The 22,869-nt window shown below is 40.8% G+C and overlaps 1 protein-coding gene across 1 annotated transcript in view; it reads left to right on the forward strand.

Moving 5' to 3' along the window:
- thsd7ab (thrombospondin, type I, domain containing 7Ab) overlaps window positions 1-22,869 on the forward strand; it is a 124,039-nt gene that overhangs the window by 24,607 nt on the left and 76,563 nt on the right. The window contains exon 2 of the mRNA XM_070911829.1: window positions 18,355-19,189. Coding sequence (XP_070767930.1) covers window positions 18,355-19,189 — 835 coding nt within the window. The remainder of the gene's footprint in view (window positions 1-18,354; window positions 19,190-22,869) is intronic.

The raw sequence follows: 22,869 nt of genomic DNA on the forward strand, positions 1-22,869 counted from the left end.
GATTAATAAAATTAAATGAACTAGTTTGAAGTTGCTTGAAAGCAAAAAAGTTCATAACCGCACAAATTAAACAGATAAATTAATGAGGGACCAAAATAATGCCCGAGGACAAGCTTTAATCCTAAAATATGTTGCATATTAATTTGCATGCACTGTATGCACTTCTTGTTTCCTCACTAACCAGATAACAACATCAGTAATAGTAGAACATATTCACAGCCAGTCCATGCTGCCCCAGCTTACAGTAAGCATATGTGTCCAAGCTCATGGCTGTAGTTGCCATATGGAAGTGGTGGCAGCTTCCCCACCACTCATGCAGTTGAGCAGCTCCAAAGGCACACTAAACCGGCCGCTGTGTAACTGCGCGTTGGCACTTCATGTTGTTGGACAGAGATTTATGCTTCTGCGGAAGTGTACAAACAGTTGCTTGCTGTTATTGATTTGGCCTCTGGTCAATCCGTTACCTTGAGTAAATTATGTCTTTGGGGAGCTTTTTTAGAAGATCTCCTCTTTAAAGGAATCACCCACGGTAAGTCGCAGGATGAATGCTTTTAAAGGTTGTGTGCAGTTCAGTATTAATTATGGGTGTTGATTTTTCACACTTCAGTGATGATGCTGAGGTTTTATGCTGATAAAAAGCAAGTAATTAATCAGCAGTTACTCTTGTTCTTTGACATACACGTGATATTTAATGTCTTGACAAATTCAAAGCTGCTGACGGAAAATGAAAAAAAACAACCATCAATGTCCTTCAGAAAATCGAATGGGAGACCTTTTCACCAAAGAGAGGAAAGAAATGTCCAGAGCCATGTCTGTCCTGTGACTGCCATCAATATCCTAGCAACCATCTCCCAGGGGCTCTATAATCTCCCCCATCTAGCCAATTAACAAGTGTGGAGGGTGTGAGAGCGGGGTCAGAGGAGCAGAGACTGGGATCTGGACTTCATACTCCGGATGGAAAGGCTTAAGTCTGAGATCACAGCGTCATCGCTTCCACTCGACACCCCAGCTATTTCTGTGGCGCCCAGGTGGCATCTCTCTCTCCGAGTTCATTTCTGCCTCTTGATTTGATTAGGTGCAACGCCACTTGTCAGTCCGCTGTTGTGTGGAAAGGATAGCCGCTGAGCTCCAGCCACCTGCCTGCCGTTAAGCTGTTTCAGTCTTGGCGGCTGTGCATTGATTCAAAAACAGAAATAGCCTCGCTAGCAAGGTTAACCACTACATACGGCTGAAATGTAGCGAGCAAGGGCACAGCTCGACTTTCCTTAAATGAACTAAATCGAATTGACAGAGAGAGGGCTTCCTGGTTGAACGCTAATGCTCACAGTAAGATTGTTGGATCCGCCTTCATCTGGCAGAATCGTTCAGGTACGCGCTGGATCAAATTCACCCTCTCTCGGAGCAGGCCTTCATCTGCCTCCACAGTTTGACAGTTATTCGCCACTTCTGTGAAAGGCAGACAATAACGTCAATGCTATGTACCCTGTGCTTCTTTTATCTCACAGGGATGCCATAGTGGGAGTATCTCTCCTATTCCTTGGCACATAGGATGCATGCAGAAGCTGCCATGAATTATTCAAAGGTTTTCTTCTTAGTTGCAGAGTTGACATTGAGGTGGTTGTGTGTCATTTCTTTATCTATGGGATCCCCCATGGAGAATGCACTACTGTATTCTGTAAGATAGATGGGCAGCATCTTTTACTAAACTTCTGTATGCAAAACCGAGCTTCAGAACAAAGGCTTCTATACTGTACGCTGTATTAAACATGGCATGCATACAGAGATGCTCACATGCTGCATAGTAAACATGGAAGTGTGTGAGCAGCAGCTGCGCCAGAAACCTATTCTTTTCACTCAATCAAGGCAGGCTGACTGATTCTGACAAGTGTGCCCAAACCTCTCTGGTATTATATGCTCACACCTCCACATGCGTAGGCATTGGCACAAATTAGCAAGCAAGAGGCTGGTGTCCTATGGGAGAGGCAGCTGTCAGTCTTTAGATCTATTCTTGGCTCTGGGAGTCTTCACACAACTGGGGGAGTGAGGGAGCCTGACAGGTTTTATACTAATCAATCATTTGTCCCACGGCTGTTTCACAATTTGATATCAGCGACGACAAAGAGAAATAAAAGGAACCTATTATTTGAAGGTATCAAAGGCGAGAGTTGTGTTTGCCTCTTCAAAGGATTAAAAGGAATAACTGTCCATAACATGACAAAATGTAAATAGTCACCTGCTTTACCATTCACAGTAGATACCTGCAATATTGGCAAACTCGGCCACAAGGTACTAAAACGTATCCCTTCTGCCCTTTCTTTTTATGTCCCCCCTGCCAACATGTTGTGCAATTATAGCTCAACATCCTAACAAGACCTCCCAGTGGACCGCCAGTCAGTGACGCTGTCAATTTGGGAGCGGAGATGGCTAGAAATGTCTCATTACTCCGCTGAGCACCAGCAGCAGAAACTCCTCTCAACGGAGCACAGTTAACTCTGTGTGAACTGTCCTGCCCAAAAAAAGTCATTATAAAGGAATAACCCAAGGGATCAGCAGCTACCTCTACCTGACCTTAGTCTTCGGGATGAATAAATTACACTTTGTATTTTTGCAGAATGAACAGGTGTGGGGGGTCGTGGAAGGTTCACTCTTGGCGCTGCACGCAAAGGCATCTGTCCACTGGTTTGGTTTGTAAGTTGTAAAATATTTACAGGTGTGCAGGGTCCGTAAGATTAGAGAGATATATTTTACATTTTAGTAATGCAGTACCATCTGCTTGCTACATATGACCTATTTTACTCATGTAGGCCCACCAAAGGTTTTCCTAGTCGTCACACGTTTATGATATCAATTTAATTATTATGTACTTTCATTTTATTATTTATTATTGTATATTTTTTTGGGGCATCAGAAAATGGTTTTAGTTCCAAGGCTGAGAAAACATAAGTGACATTGTTCAACACTGTGCAGCTATACAATACAATATTTTTCTGTGACTAACTGACCAATGAAAACTTTTCTCGGTTTGCTCGACTGTTCGGGGGCAGCCCTGTACTCGTTAGGAATTCAAGCCGAGTGAAGTTACAATTATTCTCAGTCAGTTGCAGTGGCAGGAAGAGTTTTGCAAATTAAATGAAAAACAAAGACAATCAAAAGCAGCAGAGATGAAACAAAACAGATTGCAATTTGGAGGCATGGATATGAAATTCAAAGGTTTCACCCTGATTTCACCTTCTTATTCTCTGTTTTCATCATGCACTTCAGCGTGACATGAAATGAAGGCAAGCATGAAAAGCGCTAACAGAAGGCGGTGGGTCGATGTGGTGGTACGATCACAGTCTGTCTGCTTTGGCCTGCTGTGTGCATGTGTATGTGTGTGTGTGCATGCATGCATGCATGTGTGTGTGTGCATTTGAATGTTTGAGTGTGTGCATATGTGTGCGTGCTTTGAATCAAGCTTGGCTCTGATATCCATGTTCTCTGTCCAACACCTCCCACCTCCCTACTGCTGCCGAATCAGAGTCCAAGAAGGATCCCCCATAGGTCCTGAAAAGTGGGACTGCACCTCAATAAGTTTAGCAGCAACTGGCCTAGAAGTGTTACTTTCTTAAATCCAGTATGCCTCGCTGATTCGTAAAACACGAAACCCCGCTGCTACTTGAATTAACAACCTGACAGGCGGTAATTTTCCATCAATGTTGCATCACCAGGGCTTTAATTAACTGAAACAAAAGAATGTAGCAGGCTTCATTTCTTTAATTTTAATAAATTACAAACTTTCAAAGCCTTGCTGTTGCGGACAACTATGTAAATTTGTGGAAATTCGATGTAGATTCATCAACAAAACATGTTATTTTCACCTTCCCACTCCTACGCCCCCATGATTTTGAAAAACAATAGACAACAAAAAATTATTGTGTAGGATATTCACTTTCACATTTACCAGTATGGCTCCATTATGATGCTTTAGAATAAAAAATGAATACCATAATGACGACAGGCAAACTAAATACACTATTGTATAATTAAACTATATTGGTGGTCGCTGCTGTTAATGAAACATGTTCTCGTTTGCTCTTGTATATTAATCTGTCAAACAGAATTCCATGGTGGTAAATTATTTGATTCTACAATGTCTTAATTAGAAAGAGAGGGAAGACCTTCCAGACAACAGCTAAACTTCGGTATTTAGACTGAAAAGACAAGTGTGTTTTTAGCCACGCCAGCAGCTCTAGGGACAGCAATGTCGTGTCGGTCTATCCACCGCTTTGATCCAGACTAAAATATCTCAAGAGCTATTGAACAGATTCACATGACATTTTGTACAGACATTCATGGTCCCCTTGTGACTATGATTGCCCCCCGTCTCTTCCTGTGGTGCCACCGTGAGGTTGACATTTTAGTCTTTTAGTGAAATATCTCAGTCAGTTATTTGGGGGATTGTTATGAAATGTGGTGCAGACATTCTTGTTCCCTGACTTTTCATGTAACCCATCAGGTTAAATTTTAATCAGTCCAATATCTTTTGTGACCACATTCCTGCACTAATAACAAATTGCATTCTCATCAGCCTCAGCTGTACTTTGTGTTTTGTGCTACTTAGCAAATGCAAGCATGCTAACATGCTAAACTAAGATGCTAAACATTACTATCTTAGTGTTGTCATTGTGAGCCTATTAGCATGCAGATGTTAGCATTTAAGTCAAAGCGTCGCTGTGCTTAAGTATATTTGTAAAATATTGTCATCTGTATGGTGAAGTGCTCTGAGATATTCAGGTAGACGTATTACTGTGATTAAACTTGTTATCTATGGCCTGCTACTCAGTCACTGCTCTGGTTAGCACCTTGCTACCTATCTGGCTAACAAAACCAACCAAAATCTTACAAAGCTGTTCCATGCAAACTTTTGTGTGTTATTAATTACTTTACCAGGTTTCTCCAGGACATTTCCATTCAACTGATTAGAAATATTTTTATGCACAAAAACAACGCAAGACATCAAAGACGCAACTCAATGTTTTGCTATATCTGATGCAAACATTGTAAATTACCTCTCACCAACAACGTGCACAAAATGACAGATTTCAGCTTTAACATTGTCTCCATATTTACAGACAAAAGGCGGAACTAGTTTTTCTGTTCTCTCATCCAGGTCTGGGCTATGTGTAAAGCGCTTTATTATGGGCTTTGTTTTATTATTCACCTGTCAATTTATATGTCGATAGATATTTGACTTTGGGGAATACCCCTTTGGCATCACTCCCTTTCACTCCAGCTGTCTTTCATGGTACTATAGGTGATTGTTACAGGATTATGAGATGATTGTAATTGTATTGTTTCTGTAGTTCCAAGCTTTGTTGAAGCAGAAAAATGAAAACGTTCCAGTCCTAACACATAAACTGCCTGTCTGGGAATACTTGAATCTCATTGTAGATGAGCGTAACACTGAAATAATGAAACTGCTGGTAGACTTTCTTAAAAGCAGCTTGTATCAGCTTCTCTAACAATATTAGTCTTGAGTGCACATTAAGAATTAAAATTGGTGCCATGTTCCACATATCCCTCGTGAGCTTATTCTTATTGCTAAATGTCATTATTTTCTCATCTCGTTGCTTTATATGCCACCTTACTGGTCTGCCGGAACAGTTTTTATCTGTTGTTAACACACAGCTGAGACTGATAACTTCCACATCAGTCCAAATCAAAGCATAAAGCAAATAACAGTAGTCTGTAATGCCTTTATTTGCGCAGTTGTTTGTTTACTAGTATTTAAGTTCATGGACACCACTAATTTCAAAGTGATATATTGTTGAGGCAGATCCTACATTCATTATTTTTAAATTAGTGTTATCACGATGATTCCCGTTGTTGTTGTGATTTACTGCATGTCCCCAGAGCTAATTTTAAACCTCTCGTCTTCGGAGGCAAGGCTGCAGAGTATCCCCATTCTAGTATTTCTTTCCTATTGGATTGTGATGTAAAGTGTGATGCATTGTGGGAGGTGGTAATCTAATCCCAGATGCTGGCACTCCTGAGGGTGGGAGATCTCGCCATGTGATTGGAAAATTTATCTTAATAAAGTGACAGCTACATCATCAAGCAGACCCCCCCCCACCAGAGCAACACTGGCACCTGCACAGAACAACGCATGCAGATACACTGCGGCATACATGCACAGATACACCAAAAAACACACCTGTAACATATGATTTCTAACATCCCACACCAGTAATATGAAAGCCGGCAGCCTTGTTTCGTGCAGCTTGCACTTTCCCCTCTTGTAAATTCATTCACAGATTGTCACTTCTTTTGCGTCCCCCATCAAGAAAATCCACACAGCATGAGCTTAATCCACAAAATACAAAAGATTATCCATCTACTACATGCACATTGCTGGATATTACTGTCAGAAGGGGATTTGTAACAGCAGATGAGAAAATGTAGATACATATTATAGGGAGTCTTAAATACAGCAGGCTGGCACAATAACATCAACACCTGCAGAGTATAATTCAGTAACCCTCGCAGTGCCTCTGTGAAATGTTTGTTAAATGTTAAAGGTGGTACGGTAAAAGATTGGATTTTCTCACTTGCCTCTGGTGGTGTCCATGCATGCAGATACGTTTGGTTTTATTTAACTAGGTTTCCAGATATCTGTCTCTGATATTTATGCCTTCACCTCAACAGACAATAGAGTTAAAATTTTGACAGAATTAAACAGTTAAGTTTTAAAAAATTCACCAACAATGTCTCTTTCCAGAAAGAGTGTCCCTGTTACTCTGTCAGCAGTTCTCATACAGACTCTGAAAGTAGTTCCAGTGAAATCTGTTGACAGTGAGGTCTGTGGATTATCCAGAGTAACAGGAGCCTTGTGCCTGGAAAGACACATTTCTGTTGAATTTTTTAAATGTAATTTTTCAAAGCTTTGAGAAACTCCTTCCACCTCCATTGTATTGGGATGAAAGCAAAAGTCTCCGAGACAGATGCACTAAGAATATTTGTATGGCTAGATACCACTAGAGGTACTATTTTACTACTATTCTACTATTATTGTACTTTTCCTGCCTGCAATATAAAACAGATCCTCTGACCACATAGTGCAGAATATGTCCATGTTATTTTGTGTAGACCTTTCTTATGTAACAATAGCACCGCAAACAGAAAGTTCTGCTGACAAATACATTTTATTTCCTGCGGATGCTTTCCAATAAAAGCCAGTGAAAACATTTAACTTAACATGAGTTAAATACAGCTCCAATAACAAGCGATAAGTAAACAGTCAAATATGACTGATATCTGAAGTACGAACAGGAACGTTAACCACTGAGATTCAGCTACTACTGACTTTTAAAAACCGTGCTTTCTCTCTAGTCATCATCACACCCCACAGATGTTGAGTCATCTCTGCAAGTCACAGCTTCGAAATGATGGAGGAGACACTGTGTCGGTTTGGCTTCAGTCCGTCAGGGCCTCAACAGGTTAGAAACCATGTAATCAAGGCTTGTGGCTCTGTGCAATTAAAGCGGGTTTCACTGGGACTGTGGAAAAACAGCTCCATATAGATAAAGGTGTGCAGTCAGGGGTTGTAAATATCATGAACACCTTGCAGCGTAGTGGAAATTCAGTCCCACATCACAAACAAATGACCAGATATTTGATTCAGTGTCTCACCAAAAATCAAACATCACAAGTTTCAGAAAGGTGATATTTTTTCCACGGATATTGTTTTGAATTCCATTACTTGGCAAAGGTGTTCATGATATTGTGTCCACCCCCTGCGCACCAGGGGTGGACAAGATATCATGAACTGCAGAAAAATAGATGTCAGATTGGACATCTGGATTAGGGAAGCCGCCTGGCTGACATCTGGTTTGATCTCACAGCTACAACATGTCATCATGCCTTTGTTGTTGTGTCTGTCCTTGAAATAACTGCAACCAGTCACATACATATTGTATGTTGGTGAGACTGAGATGGAGATGAAATACCACACCCTGACTAGACGAATACCGTCCACTGGGAAAACAAGTATCCCTGCTGTGTGTACATATTCTTTCTCTGGTTTTCCTGCTTACAGTAAAATGCCTTGAACAGTCTTTGTCACTGCAGCTCTTGTAAAACCTGCCAGTGCATCGTCTCACAGACCAGAGGGTTTCACCCACAAGGCAGATTCACTGAGCCTCTGACACTCCCTGTGTGGCACTGAAGCTCCCCCATCCCCCTGCCCCCATACCCTTTGCCAAACTATCACACCCCTTTAGGGGACGTCCATGGGCCTGTCAGCTCAGATTTGAGTCAACAAATCAACAGAACCGGACATGTGAAGCTGCTCAGTGGCCAATACTGGGGGACTCCTGGACAGCTGTTGGGTTTGAATGTGTTTGCAATGTTTATATCACCTCACTGCAGAACAAGAGCATTCATTTCTTGGTAAATAAAGATAAAACAGTTCGCCGCAGTGCACACACATATTTATTTTTACCCTGACAGTGATGGGTATGGCCACTGTTATTTGTTTTTCCTTTAGTGTCTTTTCTCAAAATGCAGAGGGTATTTTTTTGCTGCCACAGCCTTAAAGAGTATTTTGGGGAATTTGTTATTACATATGTATCCTGATTTTTTTCAGCTTCAGTTTTCACATTTTAAGATGATTTGAAAGAAAGCATCATGCCACTAGTGTGTCAAACCAAGACCAGCTCTCTGAATTTCATGCATGTTTAAGCAAAAACAAGTCAACTCTTACCAGGCATGCTCCTTGTCATCATCAGTAATTCCTTTGCACCACCAGAAGCAGAAACACTCCCTCATTAGTGAGACTTACTACTTTACATGGTGACACACACACACCAGCGCTGTTGCTGTTGAAGGTAGTCAGACATCATTTTCTTTAAACAACCTCGGCATGTTGAGTACAACAGCACAGCATGGGAAGCTCCCTGTTTACTTTCTAAAGGCCAGCGTTGAGTTTATTTGCATCCCTATTAGCCTCCACATTAGCGGTAGCTAATATTCCTGGCGTTCACACAGGAAATAATTGCATGTGACATAGTTTAATCTTTATGTAACGATGTAGAAAATAAGCATGTGAAGGTCGATGTGGTCTGACTGCACTTTTTTTTATTAACATTTACATTACCGCCATCACTGACCATACTGTAGCTCCCATGCACAGATTGTAGAGAGTGACATGTTTATAAAACATTGGCAGAACCAGTATAAATGAGACCTAATTTCTTTCTGAAGTGAAGCGTTACAGTGAAACATTTTACATTTTACATGTATTTGCCATATTGTGATATATCAATACAGGAAAAAATATGTGTAAAAATACCTTTATATTGATATCATTCAGTAAAAGTTAGTGTTGTCACCTTGCTTTGAATGCATCTTCATTTGTATTGTGAAAAATATGGGTACTATTTAATTCTCTGATACAGTTCGGCAGTGGAGGCTATGTAAATGTGTGTTTTTACAAAGTTGGATTTGGGCCGAGCAGAACTAAGCAATGTTTACCTGAGAGGGATGTGTACAGTCATGGCAGCCAAACGTTTCTGCCGTGTCCCCTTTTGCAGATAAAGTTATTTTTACACACAGCAAAGGCCTCATATTTAATGAGGTCATCATTAATGCTGTCATCTAGTAACTGTAAGTAAGATGAGATATGTCACAATCTGTCTGATTCAGCTCAGTGGGTGATAATGATTGATGGATTGATTGATCCGTCACCTTGTACGTTTGCTTTACAGTAATTAACCAAAACAGCTCAGCTCAATGTCGCACGGGGGGGGGGGGGGGGGCTTATGAATTTTAACAAGATGGGAAAAGTAGAGACAGGTGGTTCAATCAGTCACAATCAGGTGGGAATGTGTGAGGAAAAACACCAGGCTGAAGTTTTGATAATCAACAGCTGGACACATGTTCTACAACAGAGTCACATCATGTTTTCTTCTTCTTGAAGCAGTCGAAGTTGATTCATCGTCTCCTTTACATTTACAGATGTTTCACCAACATCTCCATACATTGCTAGTGTGTAGCCACCATTACCACGCCCCCCAGTTTAGGAACCACTGATGTACACAGGGTTCATGCAAAGTCCAGAAAGTTTGGAAAATGCTTAATTTTAACGGTTCTGTTTTCAAGGTTAGGTACATGCTTGAAATCGAATATACTCCTTGAAACACGCTTGATTTTCAACATAATCATCACAACACAAACATCTGGTGTTTCATCGGCAGCGTGTGTTTGACTTTTGTCTTCGAAAGGGGGTGACACAAAGACGTAGGTATACCTGAAAATACAGCCGTCCTCATGGACGCTAGCAAGCTGGCACGAAGTTAAACCATGACAGTCTGGTTCAGTGTGGACAATGAAGTACTAGTGGTCTCTTCTAAATAGAATAGAGGGCACATCGATACGTTGGAAGACTGACGTCTCCAAGATAATTGTTGTTATTGTTGTTTTGTTTGTTCTCAGGAAAGTCAAGGTCACCTGGTTTGTTTTGGAAGGAAACCAGCCGTCTTTACTGGAGCATGTTATGTGCAGTGATGCGTTGTATTGTCATTGTTATCGCGCTCTTTCAATGTTTGCACTCAATGTTTGTTTCCATGTAGATTTAACGGTCACGTGCTTGTCATTTATTAGGCTGATAAGGAATATGAACATGCATAATGGGACGTTATGGAGTTTATTGATTTGCTGCTGAATCTGACAGTCTTGTATCAGTCTTGACATTTTTCCATGACAGACTTCGACACAGACCACTGCTTTTGACTCGTAGGAATCTGTGCGAGTTATACTCTGACAGCTTAAATTGTGAAGTAGAGAATGGCTCATTTGAAGTCAGGCACTTTCTTGTCAAACGTGCTGGTGTCAAACGGAGAAGCAGCATTACGAGCTGCAGGTATTTCACTCTGGCTCGCTGCCTGGTCCTGACCCTTCGACACGAAGAATTTGGAGAATATATTTGACGTTGCCAACAGCGATATCAACACTGTTGAGCACGTGGGTGTTGTTAGGATTGGAGCAAGTTCTCTCTAATTTATCTTGTCACTGCTCCATCCTCTGGGGGTGTTTATGAGCTAACAGAAGAAAAAAAAAACACAACCTATCTGTAAACAACAGAACAACAAGCTAGTCTTCCAGTTTCTGTCGCTCTCTTCTTGGCTTCTTCTACTTCTTGTCTTTCTTGTTCAGCTTCAACTCCGGGCTGCTTACCCTCACTTGAATGTGAATTTTGTACTATAAAGACTGCTGAAGATACCCTCTTAATTTATCTGCTGAGGCCTCATTTTAGCTTTGGTCAAACTTTGAAAGAAGACTGTGGATGTTATCTCCCATCTCTTACACTGGAATAGCATTAGAAGGGGATCTGGGTAGGAGGAGTCATTACAACCAATAACTGTGTTAATGCACATATGGGAATATGAGTCCTTTAAAGCTGAGAGATGAGCAAATTGTGACGATGCACCACGTGTCTGGTCCAGCATCGTTCAGCTATAGCTGGATTGAAGATGTAGCTCTTAACTAGTTTCATATGAGTTCACCATATCAAGGTCAATATTTTGGCTGAGTATGAATACTTTGAGCCAGTTCAATTAAATTCACTTCATACTCATAATATTCAATATCTCATTCAAAAGATTCATGCACTTTAACAAAGACAAAATTGCTGCATTCAGTAGTAAGTGATTGCTGCACACAGTTGCTATTATGAAGTATACCGTATGCAGAGAGGAGCAAAGATAAAAATGGAGAGGACTATTTAACATTGTGTGACTTGCTGAAATGTCTGCCTCGCGGTTACGTGCTGGACGTGATGAATAAAGAGTCATCAAAGAAGCTCCTTCAAGCCATGCAAGCACAATCATGGTATTACAGCTAATGTAATTTAGATCAAGTGTGAGCGGAGAGCCTTAGTCAATGTGGCTTAGTGCCGCACAGCCCAGGGCACCGATCACACTGAATGCAGGCCAGGGTTAACAATCATCCATGAATGCTAAGCCGCTCAAAGTATTCCTTCAGATGTTAAGCATTAGCCTCTGGTCTTTTTCCTTTCTCCTTTCAACTTTTGCTCTTTTCCACGCTAACCCCTGATGCATACTGTGGCCCATTAAGACCAAAAGGCTAATGTCCATCTGGTGCTAAATAGTGATCTTTTGACGGCGCCCCATAAGGAATAGCATGATGTGAGTGGCAACATTTTCTGTCTGGGAACAGCGTTTATAGCTGGCTGTGCTCTTTAAACACAATAACAATGCACAGTTGGCCCTTGCCTCATGCACACCAGATTGGTTGTTTAGCTTTTGGCAAACAAATGCTCTGCTGAGCTTAATGTGACTCAACATGGCAAGTTCAACGTGGTAATACTTAGCTCTCCCAAAGGCTATGCAAACATGCAATTATCGTATTGTAGTTTATATGATTAATTCTGTCTAAACTGTGAAGCTACAAAGAGAGTTGAAGCCTCAGAAACTCAATTTGAAGTTGCTCTTTTCACAACTCAAACAGCAGGAACAGAGTACTTTGAAATAACACTGTGGTTGGGCTTTAAAACCAAGAAAGGTTACATAATCAAACTGACGTTTGCAGTGTTGCTGTGGAAGTGATGAATCAATTTTCAGGCCCGTTTGCATGATATTTAAAACACCATTCACGTTCTCTTAATCATGGAGCGAGCTTCACTGGAGCGTTTGGATGATTCGTTCATGCTTTTACGGACCTTAAAATACTATCAGAACACTAAAAGACGGTTTGTTTGTGAGCCATATCCATAAAATAAATAAAGTCGTCTGTAAAATCAAACCTCTGTAAAATCACCTTTGGAAGCTTTGATTTAATCTGACAAGTTGATTGAACTCATTCTCATTTACTGGAACTGTGTGGGAGAACGAAACCGTAGAGACCCGAGGCTTACACAATATATACATTAACTCACTTTTACCCTTCAGACTGCTGCTTCTCATTACTCTGCAGAATATAGATACTCTCTGACAATATACTGTGGGAGTTTTGACAGTGTTCAGCTGTTTCCACTAAGTGGTGGGAAGGTTTTATTCGCTTCTCTTCACAGTGCACAGGCCCTGCAGTGCTTTGTGAAAACTTAATTTTACTGATTGAGGCAAACCAGCTTGTATTTCGTCCGACCTTTTTTTTCATATAGTTATAAATGGCAGCCAGACGGACTGATTTGAAGTCGAGACACTGGCCACAGGCGGCAAAGTGCCAGGCAGACAGCCGAGATGATCCTGCTATGAACCCTGACCTAGCCGAGAGAAAGGTCCTGTCTTTGATTGAGTGCGAGATGCTGTGGATTTGAGAAATAATGCAGAAACACAAGCAGAGAGAGAGAGAGCGACACAGTGACCCATTCATTAGTGAAGCTGACCCCGCAGGGACAAAGAAGCTGTTCATTAAATAGACACTCGAGGCCCAGTCAGAGATCAGGCTCTCACCCCCACAGTGAGGATATCACACTCCACATATATTGTTCAAAGCAAAGGTCCCCAGTATGGAGCCCAGGGACTCTCAGGGGACCTGTCGAGGGCTCCATAGGGGCCCCGAGTAAAACAAAGAATAGCTAATTTTCTTATTACTTCAGTTAAGTTCGCTGAAAGTGCCCGCAGAATTGTCCCTCTCTTTTCGGTGACTTTTCAGTTTTTTTTTTTAATCTTCAGTAGCGACCTTATGGTTCTCTGGTTTTACTGTATGTGAAAGTGACTGAGCACTTGGCTTCTGTATTCATTTTAAAGGGAAGATAAGCTCTTTTATTGTGGTTATTGTTTGTTAAGTTAGCTCATTTTGAGCTAGAAGGTAGAAGTAAAAGTAGAAATATACGTAAGAATATTAAGTCTATATGATCCAAAACATACAGTAGATTGTGGCTTGGCCATTGGGTTGGATAATATATAATTATATATCAATTAATAACACAATTTGAAGGTCATGATTCAGTACTCTGTACTTATCAGAACATATATTTAGCATTGGTATTAATTCCTGAATGAATCATTTTCCTGTTTTATAGTGTTTTGTGTGTCATCCTCGTCTCCTGAACACCGACCACCATCGTCTTAGTGTTTCACCGAGCTGCTCGACAGAATCTACAGCACAAAGTCAAGCTCCCTGACGACGTCGCTGCTCCAGATATGCATGAATTTTTAATTTGCCTTTTTGAAGAAAATATTGTAAAAAAAGAGGTATTTGGTTGAGAACAAACTTTCAGCAACTCCAGCAAGTTTCCTACTACTACTCACGTTTAAGTGGACTGATTCAGATGGTTTGTCAGAGGAGTTAAGCTGCATTTAAATGCTGAGTAATACTATTCTACCAATCTATGATTTCCCAATCATAGATATCACGAACTGAAAGCGTTTTGATGACAGCAGTGGTACTCTCCACCGATCACAAGTCACAATATCACATGGGTGATGTTGACATATAGTGGAATGAATAGAGGTTGTTGTTTTTAAATAATAAATAATATGGAGAGAAAGACTGAGGAATTGAGTAATACGTGTTTTAAATTGGACCTACATGGTGGAGATAAATGAAGCATACGTGTGCTCACACCCCACAGAGGCAAAGAGCCAATCCCAGCACACAGCAGGGTACACCGTGGACAGGTCCTCTTCTCTGAAATATTACATTTACATAAATACTACACTTTTGTGATCTCTGTGCAGCATTTGTTAGTGAAGTAATGTTGTCTTACCTCACTTTCGATTGAGTTATACACAGCATTGATGCCAACGTGCTTGCTGCCTGTTTTACATGAAATCTGACAAGAATGTGAAGTCTCCAGAGGTTATCAGTAAATTCACTATCTGCTTTAATAATGAACAGACACAGAAAGGATATTTTTGTTGCTGAATGATAAAACTACATTTACATTTAGATTGCACTGTGCATGCAGTCTTTGCAAGCTTCCTCAAGAACGTGCAAACACATGATTGTAAACGTCTAGTTTCACCAAGATTTGTTTGTTCATTTGTCGTCTAGATTTGATTTTTACCACAAAATGACGTAAATGCAAACAATGAAAGAACTAGTCTAATAGTGGGAATGACAGAACTGGAAAAACAAGTCAACTGTCATTGATAACAGTCATTTCACTCCGATTTTCATGTCAAAAGATTATTATTATTATTATTATAAGGGTTTAAGAGACCTGATAGCAGTACAGTAGAGTGACAGTAATTGATAATTCTGCGAACACTCTGCAAAACAAAACGTGATAAATGGAAGTGAAAGAGTTTGTTTTCAGGTTGTCAAATGGTGCTGTCAGACTGCATGCAATATTGAAAAGTTAGCTGTAGGCTACCAGGATTCGCATTGATTTACATCTGAAGAAGAAAGAGTAAGTTTCAGTTTTGGCAAAACACGCAAACAGTTGCAAAGATCTGACATAATCAAACAGGTCATATATGATATTAGGAAGAGAATAAGATGCATCCTTACACTCCATGTGTGCTTCGACCAGGCAGGTTGAACATGGCCAAGCTTTGTTATCTTTATTTTCTGTTGAGAACCTGTTTTACTCCACATCCTGAGCCGGAGGACCTTGAATGTGAGAGGTGTGACAGAGAATTGTCTTTGAGAAGGTAGCTTCTCTCTGGGATGGATTAGATTTGGGTGGGAGGTGTTTCTATTTTAGAATCTGTCTGTATTCTTCTGCATTTTAGATTTTGGATCACCATTTTCTCGACTGCATTTTCTTTCTCCACCTGAAAACTCAATATCAGCTCTCGAGATAGCATTCACTGTCTTTATCAGTTCGTATTGTGATTCAAAACTTCCAAGTCGCCTTTTTCTATTATTGGATTAAAAATAAACATCACATAGATTTCAGACAAACACCTGAGAGGATTCCTCTGGGGAATGCTAAATGTGTTTTACCCTCTGAATGTTGTTCTTAATACCAGAGTGTCTAAAAACTATATGCTATAGAAGCCCAGCAAACCTAGATATTGATGACCGGACATTGATCGAGTGTGTTGATACAGCGAGGAGTAAACCCACCATTTAGAATAGCCTTTGAGGCTCCTCTGAACGCATCATCATGATGACTAAAGATAGACCCTGTCAGCTGTATCAGCAGCTGAGATCAGAGACAAGGCAGAAAGCAGCCTCATCAGAGGCTCATTGCCGGAAATGTGTTCCTGTTTTCCTTTAAGCCATTTTAACATTTTAACTGTGTGTGGACGTGGGTCAACATGAGTTGCCCTCACACTGACTGCCCATTGCCCACTAAGGGTCCAATCAGCCCCAGGCCACATGCTAATATAATCAATTACCTAAGAGGTTAATGTGAGGTGAGAAGTGAAGCTTCCCAATTAGTTTGATTTCTGTTCCCTTGTAGTATCAATAGCCTTCAGATCACACAGTGAAAGCAAAGGCACCCTGTGTTAATTAGTGTTTTTCAACTTGCTTGGAGTACCAGCTGAGCTGGGCTGACTGGGTTAAGACGGTTTTCATGGTGTCAGCTAAGTTTTCTTTGTGGAGAAACACAAAATTAGGCCTTGAATTCTCTATTTGATTCCATACAAGCAAGTTACACAGGGCAAACCAGAGGGAGTGTGACTGAAAGCCCAAATGTGTTAAATCGTGTGTGTAGATCCTCGTGTGTGGAAGCTGTTCTTTGTTTCTAAGCACAATGTTATATTTATAGCACCTAGCAAAGTTGTTTAGCCAAGTGAAAATGGTAAAAATTTGTTTTTTAGCATTCTAGTTTTTCGTACCAGAGAAGTATACCAGAAGAAGAAAGAAGAATAAATAAACACAAAACCAACATAATACTGTGGGCTGATAGGGTTGTTGATGAATACAACAATTGATTATCTGAGGATGCAGCTATAAACAAGCGACAAAAAGAAGTGTTATTCCATATTGTGTTATTCCATATATTTAGTTCATTTCTCAATGCTTCCTGACTTCCCTACCTTGTCTTTGGTCTAAAGCCCACTGGTTCCTAATGAAGATGTGAAGTGGGTCACAAACACATAGTATCAATGTTTAAAAAGGCCTAGTATTATTTCCTTAAAAAGCATTGTAGTTTTTAGCAAACATTTCTCAAACAGGAGTAAGTAGTGCATTTGTTGGGGACTATTTTCAGCAGCGGATTAATACACATATGGTACTGTAGTGCAAGTTTACAGCAGCAGTGCGTGTGGGATTTAATGACAATAAACTGCAGTGCTCATGTTCATCAGACAATACACAGACAATAGTACTTGTGATCAACTCATTGTTGGTTTTGTTGACAGTAAGAAAAATATCATCTCCAGCCTTTTCCTTTATGCCTACTGTAAAAAGTCCTATTCTTGAGCCAAGTATTACTAGTATTTTTTTCTATTGAAACAAATGTATGATTATTTGTGATGATGTATGGTTACATGACAACCTCTTCACTACCCCAGTCCTGTTCTAGGACTGTTTGCTGGATCTCTACTGCAATTAGTAAAAGAGGATAAGGGGCGGCTCTGCCAGAGACTTGTGTACAGACAAATAAGTTTTATTGATGTTTATGTCTATTCCTGTAGGTTGCCAATAGAGTTTGATAAATGCCATAGATTACTCACGGCCCTTCACTCTTCCACATTGTATTTGCATTTCCTAGTCGTCCCTCCTCGCCCCTGCAGCACTCAGACAGTTCTTACCATGCACTAAGAACAGCTCTGTCTGACCCAAGTGTAGCGCAAAACAAGGTGACAGATTATTTTTTATTGAGTATGACATATTGTTTGCACTCAAACGTCATCTACTGTGAGTTGCCAACAGCTCTTAACACATTTTACATCAAGGACCACGTTAGAGGAGTCTGTGAATTTACTGTGTCATCCTTGAAGATGCATTATATGCTTTTCCTCACTTGATACCACACTAAAGTAAACTCTGTCTTTAGCGTTAGAAGGCTTGAAGTGTGTGGTTTGACGAATTGATGCTTGCATAATATGGATTTCTGTTTTAAAGGTACACGGCACAAGAGCTTTCAAATGGCATCATTGATCTCCTTTGATGGTTACTAATATAACTACTGGATGTTTGTTATTTCTTCACCTCCAATCAATTCACAGCCTGTGCAATTATGTCTTGTTTTATTTTTAAATGATCCATCACCAACAGTATGCCTTGATGCAATCTCTCAACTTTTCCAATCTGAAGAGCATCATTATTCCGACAAGATAATACCGAATACGTTTCTCCTTTTTCCTGAGCAGTATCTTGATAGTGTTCTTCTTTGTGATAAAGTAATTTAGGTTTCTAACAGTACTCCATACGGTCCCTCTTGGAATTACATCGGAAGGTTTGTTCTTTCGTATGTTTCAGACTGTAATTTGAGTCTGTTCATTTGTTTCTCAGGTCCTTGGGGAAGATGCATGGGCAGCGACTGTGGCCCAGGTGGCAGCCAAAGCCGGGCAGTCTGGTGTGCCCATGTGGACGGCTGGACGACGCTTCACACCAACTGTGACCAGGGCCAACGTCCTTCCAACCAGAGAAACTGTTTCCGTGTGTGCGACTGGCATAAGGACCTTTATGACTGGAAACTGGGTACCTGGAATGAGTGCGTGCCAGTTTCAGCAAGGACCTTTGGGGCCCCACGGCCGTTCACATGCAGTGGAGGCGAAGAGGGCATTCAGACCCGGGAGGTGGGCTGCATACTCAAGTCAGACGGGTCTCCAGCAGAGGATGCCATCTGTGAGTACTTTGAGCCCAAGCCCCGTCTGGAGCAGGCATGTTTGATCCCTTGCCCCCAGGATTGTGTGGTTTCTGAGTATTCGCCATGGACGTCCTGCTCCAAAACGTGTGGAACAGGCCTCAGGAACAGGGTCCGCAGTGTCCTGGTTCCTCCACTTTTTGGAGGCGCTGTTTGTCCCAATCTAACTGAGTTCCAGTCTTGTAAACTGGGGCCTTGCACAGGTCCAGAGGGCATGTACAGTCTCAGGGTTGGACCGTGGAACCCTTGCGCCCTCCCACAGACTCGGACAGCACGCCAAGTTAAGCGCAGGAAAGGTAAAGGCCAGGGGCTCAGGGAGAGAGCAGGAGTCAAAGATCCAGAGACAAGGGAGCTTATCCAGAAGAAACGAACCAGGAATCGCCTTAACCGGCAAGAGAGTCCATTCTGGGACATCCAGGTGGGCTACCAGACTCGGGAAGTGACCTGCATACATAGGAATGGGAGCGCTGTGGGACGCAAGTAAGTTACAACATTTTTATGCTATTGTGACAGTAAAGTTAATGTTTTATATTTGCCCCTTCAGTATTTTTGCATAGACAATGGTGAAAGATGTGTCAGAATTATAATTAATAATTAACGATAAACACTTTAGCTTTTAGATGTTATCTCATTTTAAAATAAGGCAATTATCTACCATATTACAGGCCTTTAGAGGACATAATGTATTTATTCGGTCTATGTTTTCTTTGTATTACTATGTGTATATTGTCAGTATTTCTATCCTCTATCCATCTATGTATTTTTGTCAGCAAGTAAACCACTCCTCATATTTCCATGTTTAGGTGTACTGGTCCAAAAGTCAGTGTGCTTCTAACAGCGAAACATGATGCCAAATTTGTCCTCCTGAAAGTTTTTCTCCTCCCTGTCATGAGGTGACATGTAGGGGAGGATGTTTATCGGCTGTGTCTTTGTGCTGTCAGAGCAATGAGGCACAACTACCGCAGTGTATTTGATGTCAACTTCCGAGGAAAGCAACCCGTTTTATGACATGAGATCAATCTTAGACACGACTGTCTGTGGCACTTTTCAAAATAAGGCAATTTTCTGGGTTTTTGTCTTCTGGTTTTGAATGGATGTGTAATGATATGTTCCAAGAAAAGTAAACAAATCAAGTGTCACTCAAAATGTCAACAGTAAAATATTTTACTTGCTAAGCAATGCAGCCAAACTGCTGTAGTAAATCTTCTAAAATAAAAAGCAGTGGGAAGGCTTGCTTTCTGCATTTTAAGGGTATAACTTTTAGGGATGTTTAAGGATCTGTTCATGCAAACCACTGAGAAACTACTTTTTCTATCTGTTTAATGTGTCAAGACAATGCTAGGGGTTCGTGGAAAAAGTGTATTTTTGTGATTTAAGAGTCAAGCTGCAAAGATGTAGGTAAAGAAACTCGCTTGAAGGAAGCAGCTGAAGCAGAACGAGAGACGAAACAAGTTGTATCATGTAAAAGTGTCAAAATGGAAATCCATCAGAGAATCATTATTTGAATAGGTCATTGAATAACACCTTCAGTGGGCACTAGTATCCAAAATACATGCTGTAACTATAGGAATGCTTCCATTTATAGTGTTGGTAAACTCAAGTGGGATGTCATTTCTGAACATAAGATCAAGTGGCTCCCACCAAATGAATCTGCCACCAGCAGCAGCAGAGAACACCACCTCTGATAGGAAGCCACCATCAACGTAAACCCTTACAAAATTAACCCCTCCTACATAATCAGTCAGAAGTAAATGGCTAAATGGCTGCATATAGTACTTTTATCCAAAGCGATTTGCAAAGTTCATTCACGCACACACAGGGTGCTGACCAACCATCACGTTCAGTGTCTTGCCCAACAGCATGTGGACAGGAGGAGGTAGGGATCAAACCGCCAACCCTGTTATCAGTGGACCACCCGCTCCACCCCTTTAGCCACAGGCCCCTTCACAGCAGTGACCTGTATGGAGCAGCGAGCAAAACTTGTTGTCCATACACGCAAGTCGACGTGTTAGTTTATAAATAAACTGCTGTTGTTGTAACTGAACTGCGGAAGTGTAGAAGTTCTTCTTCTTCTGGTGTTTTTGGCAGTGTCCACTTTAGGACAGTGATTTTAATGTACCCTAGGAAAACAGAGCAATCACATTTGCAATGTCTATTGTAAACTAGGATTTGTGGACTATTTGAATGTCAAAAGAAGAAGTATTGTGTCTTTCCAAATGGCCCCACAGAGTGATGCCTTTTTTTTTATTGTATTTTGATTCTACATTTAACTGTTTGAGTAGGGATTTAGAAACATGCAAACCTTTACAGATAACATAGTTTCGCAGGCTGTCATGTAGTGACTGCCTGTTTGCCATGTTTCTAACTGATTGGCTGAATATTTGATCCTCAGAAAAAGAAAGGTTGACCACCTAAATATAACAACTTGTCTTTACACCATCTGGTACAATTGTAAAATTCAGAGTTTACAAAAAGCTTCCAAATCTATAGCTGTTGTCCACTTTTCAGACTGCTGTTGAGGTTGTTGATGACCATATGATATGCAACAACAACAAAAAAAGAAAGAGCTAATCAGTGAAATCTGGTTGTTGTCACAACATTTATTGATATTATTCGTTATAACCCTCTGATTAGATGGCTGTAAGGTAATCAGCGATTCTTATGAAGAGCTGTTTTTGTGGATCTACCATCTCTTTTTCTGTTTCTGACAGTAACTTAAAATGTCACCGCTGTTCCCTAGAAACTTGGATTTGGGGCTTTCACAGGGTCTCTGATCTCCAGGAAAGAATCAGTGACATTGTCAGTAGAGCAAGCCTCCATTCATATCGCATATCTGTCACATGCCACTGTACTCTAAGATTTGATCAATTATGTACTAAATCTATTCATTAATGCTTTGTTGGCGCCAAGCTCTAAGCAGTGACTGGGATCAAATATTTCAAAGGAACTGTGAAAACAACTCACATGCCCTTAGGAGCATAAATATTAATCCTTGACTTGTTTATTTCTTGTTCTGAAATATTCATAGTTGTTTTTGCCACTTTCGGAAAAGTGGAACAAACTTCCCAGTGAAGCAGTAACCCAGCCGTATCTTAGCCAGACGCTCTCTGAACATCTTGCTCCCTTCATTTCCAATTTTGTTTGATGAACATCTGTCATTGGGCCTTTACTTTCTCCATAGTCCTCGTCTTGTCCCAAACAGGCCACTTCCTCATAACTCAGTCTTCCGCTTGTGTCCTATTAATCAAGCTAGCATCATGACCTTTTGAATTTTCTGCTGTGCCACTGAGGGGGTGTATCACATTACATCATTGCATTTAATGCTGAGAGTCCCACTTGGTGCTGCAATTTGGTGTCTCATGTCTGTTGGCATGAATTCTCCTCTCAGACGTTTTTTTTCTCGAAGGCTCTCAAGTTGTAAAAAGGCTTCTTTAATTACTTGACCCATATAGAATTATGTTTTTAGACCGTTTCAGCTGTTTTGATGGATACAGTTCAAGTAATGAGCGTACAAGTGTGATATGGAGACATTCTGGCTGCTTTTATTTTGTCTGAAAGCCCTCAGAGTCCATTGTTGCAAGTTACTGTGTAAAACCTAAAGGCTTAAAAATGAACATTTTCCAGACATCATCTTACTTATTTAAATAGAGAATGATTGTGTCCTCATTCTGTCTGAATGACTGAGATGAAGAAATAATGACTTCTTTTTGCAACTTTGAAATCTCCGCAAAAATGCTCGGGCATGCATACAACAAACGGCAAAGACACAAAGGATCCAGTTGCAGCAAAAATGGGTCAATGGCTGCATTAGGGGCTTTTTAAAACACAAGAAGTTCCATCAGAGACGGGAAATCGAGCCATCACCCTCAGTGCGTCACATTTACTGTTTAAATTCCTCATTGTTTTCCTCCGACGCAACGTGAGCCGGCACACCAAGCATGTTTGGCAGAAAAAGAAAACTAAGATTTTTCACAGTGTCACTTCAGTACCACTTCAAAGACTGCAGAGGTGGTTTAATCTGCAAAGACACACGAGTTAAAAGAAGAAGAAAAAACACAGCTCATATTCTGCTCATACATTTCCTCATTTATACCAAAAGTCTGAGTTGCTGGAGGTGAAGTGTGGTGGCAACGTCTAAATGAGAGGTTTCTAAATGAAGC

The sequence above is a fragment of the Enoplosus armatus genome, chromosome 9 (assembly GCF_043641665.1).
Source record: "Enoplosus armatus isolate fEnoArm2 chromosome 9, fEnoArm2.hap1, whole genome shotgun sequence".
NCBI lineage: Eukaryota > Metazoa > Chordata > Actinopteri > Centrarchiformes > Enoplosidae > Enoplosus > Enoplosus armatus.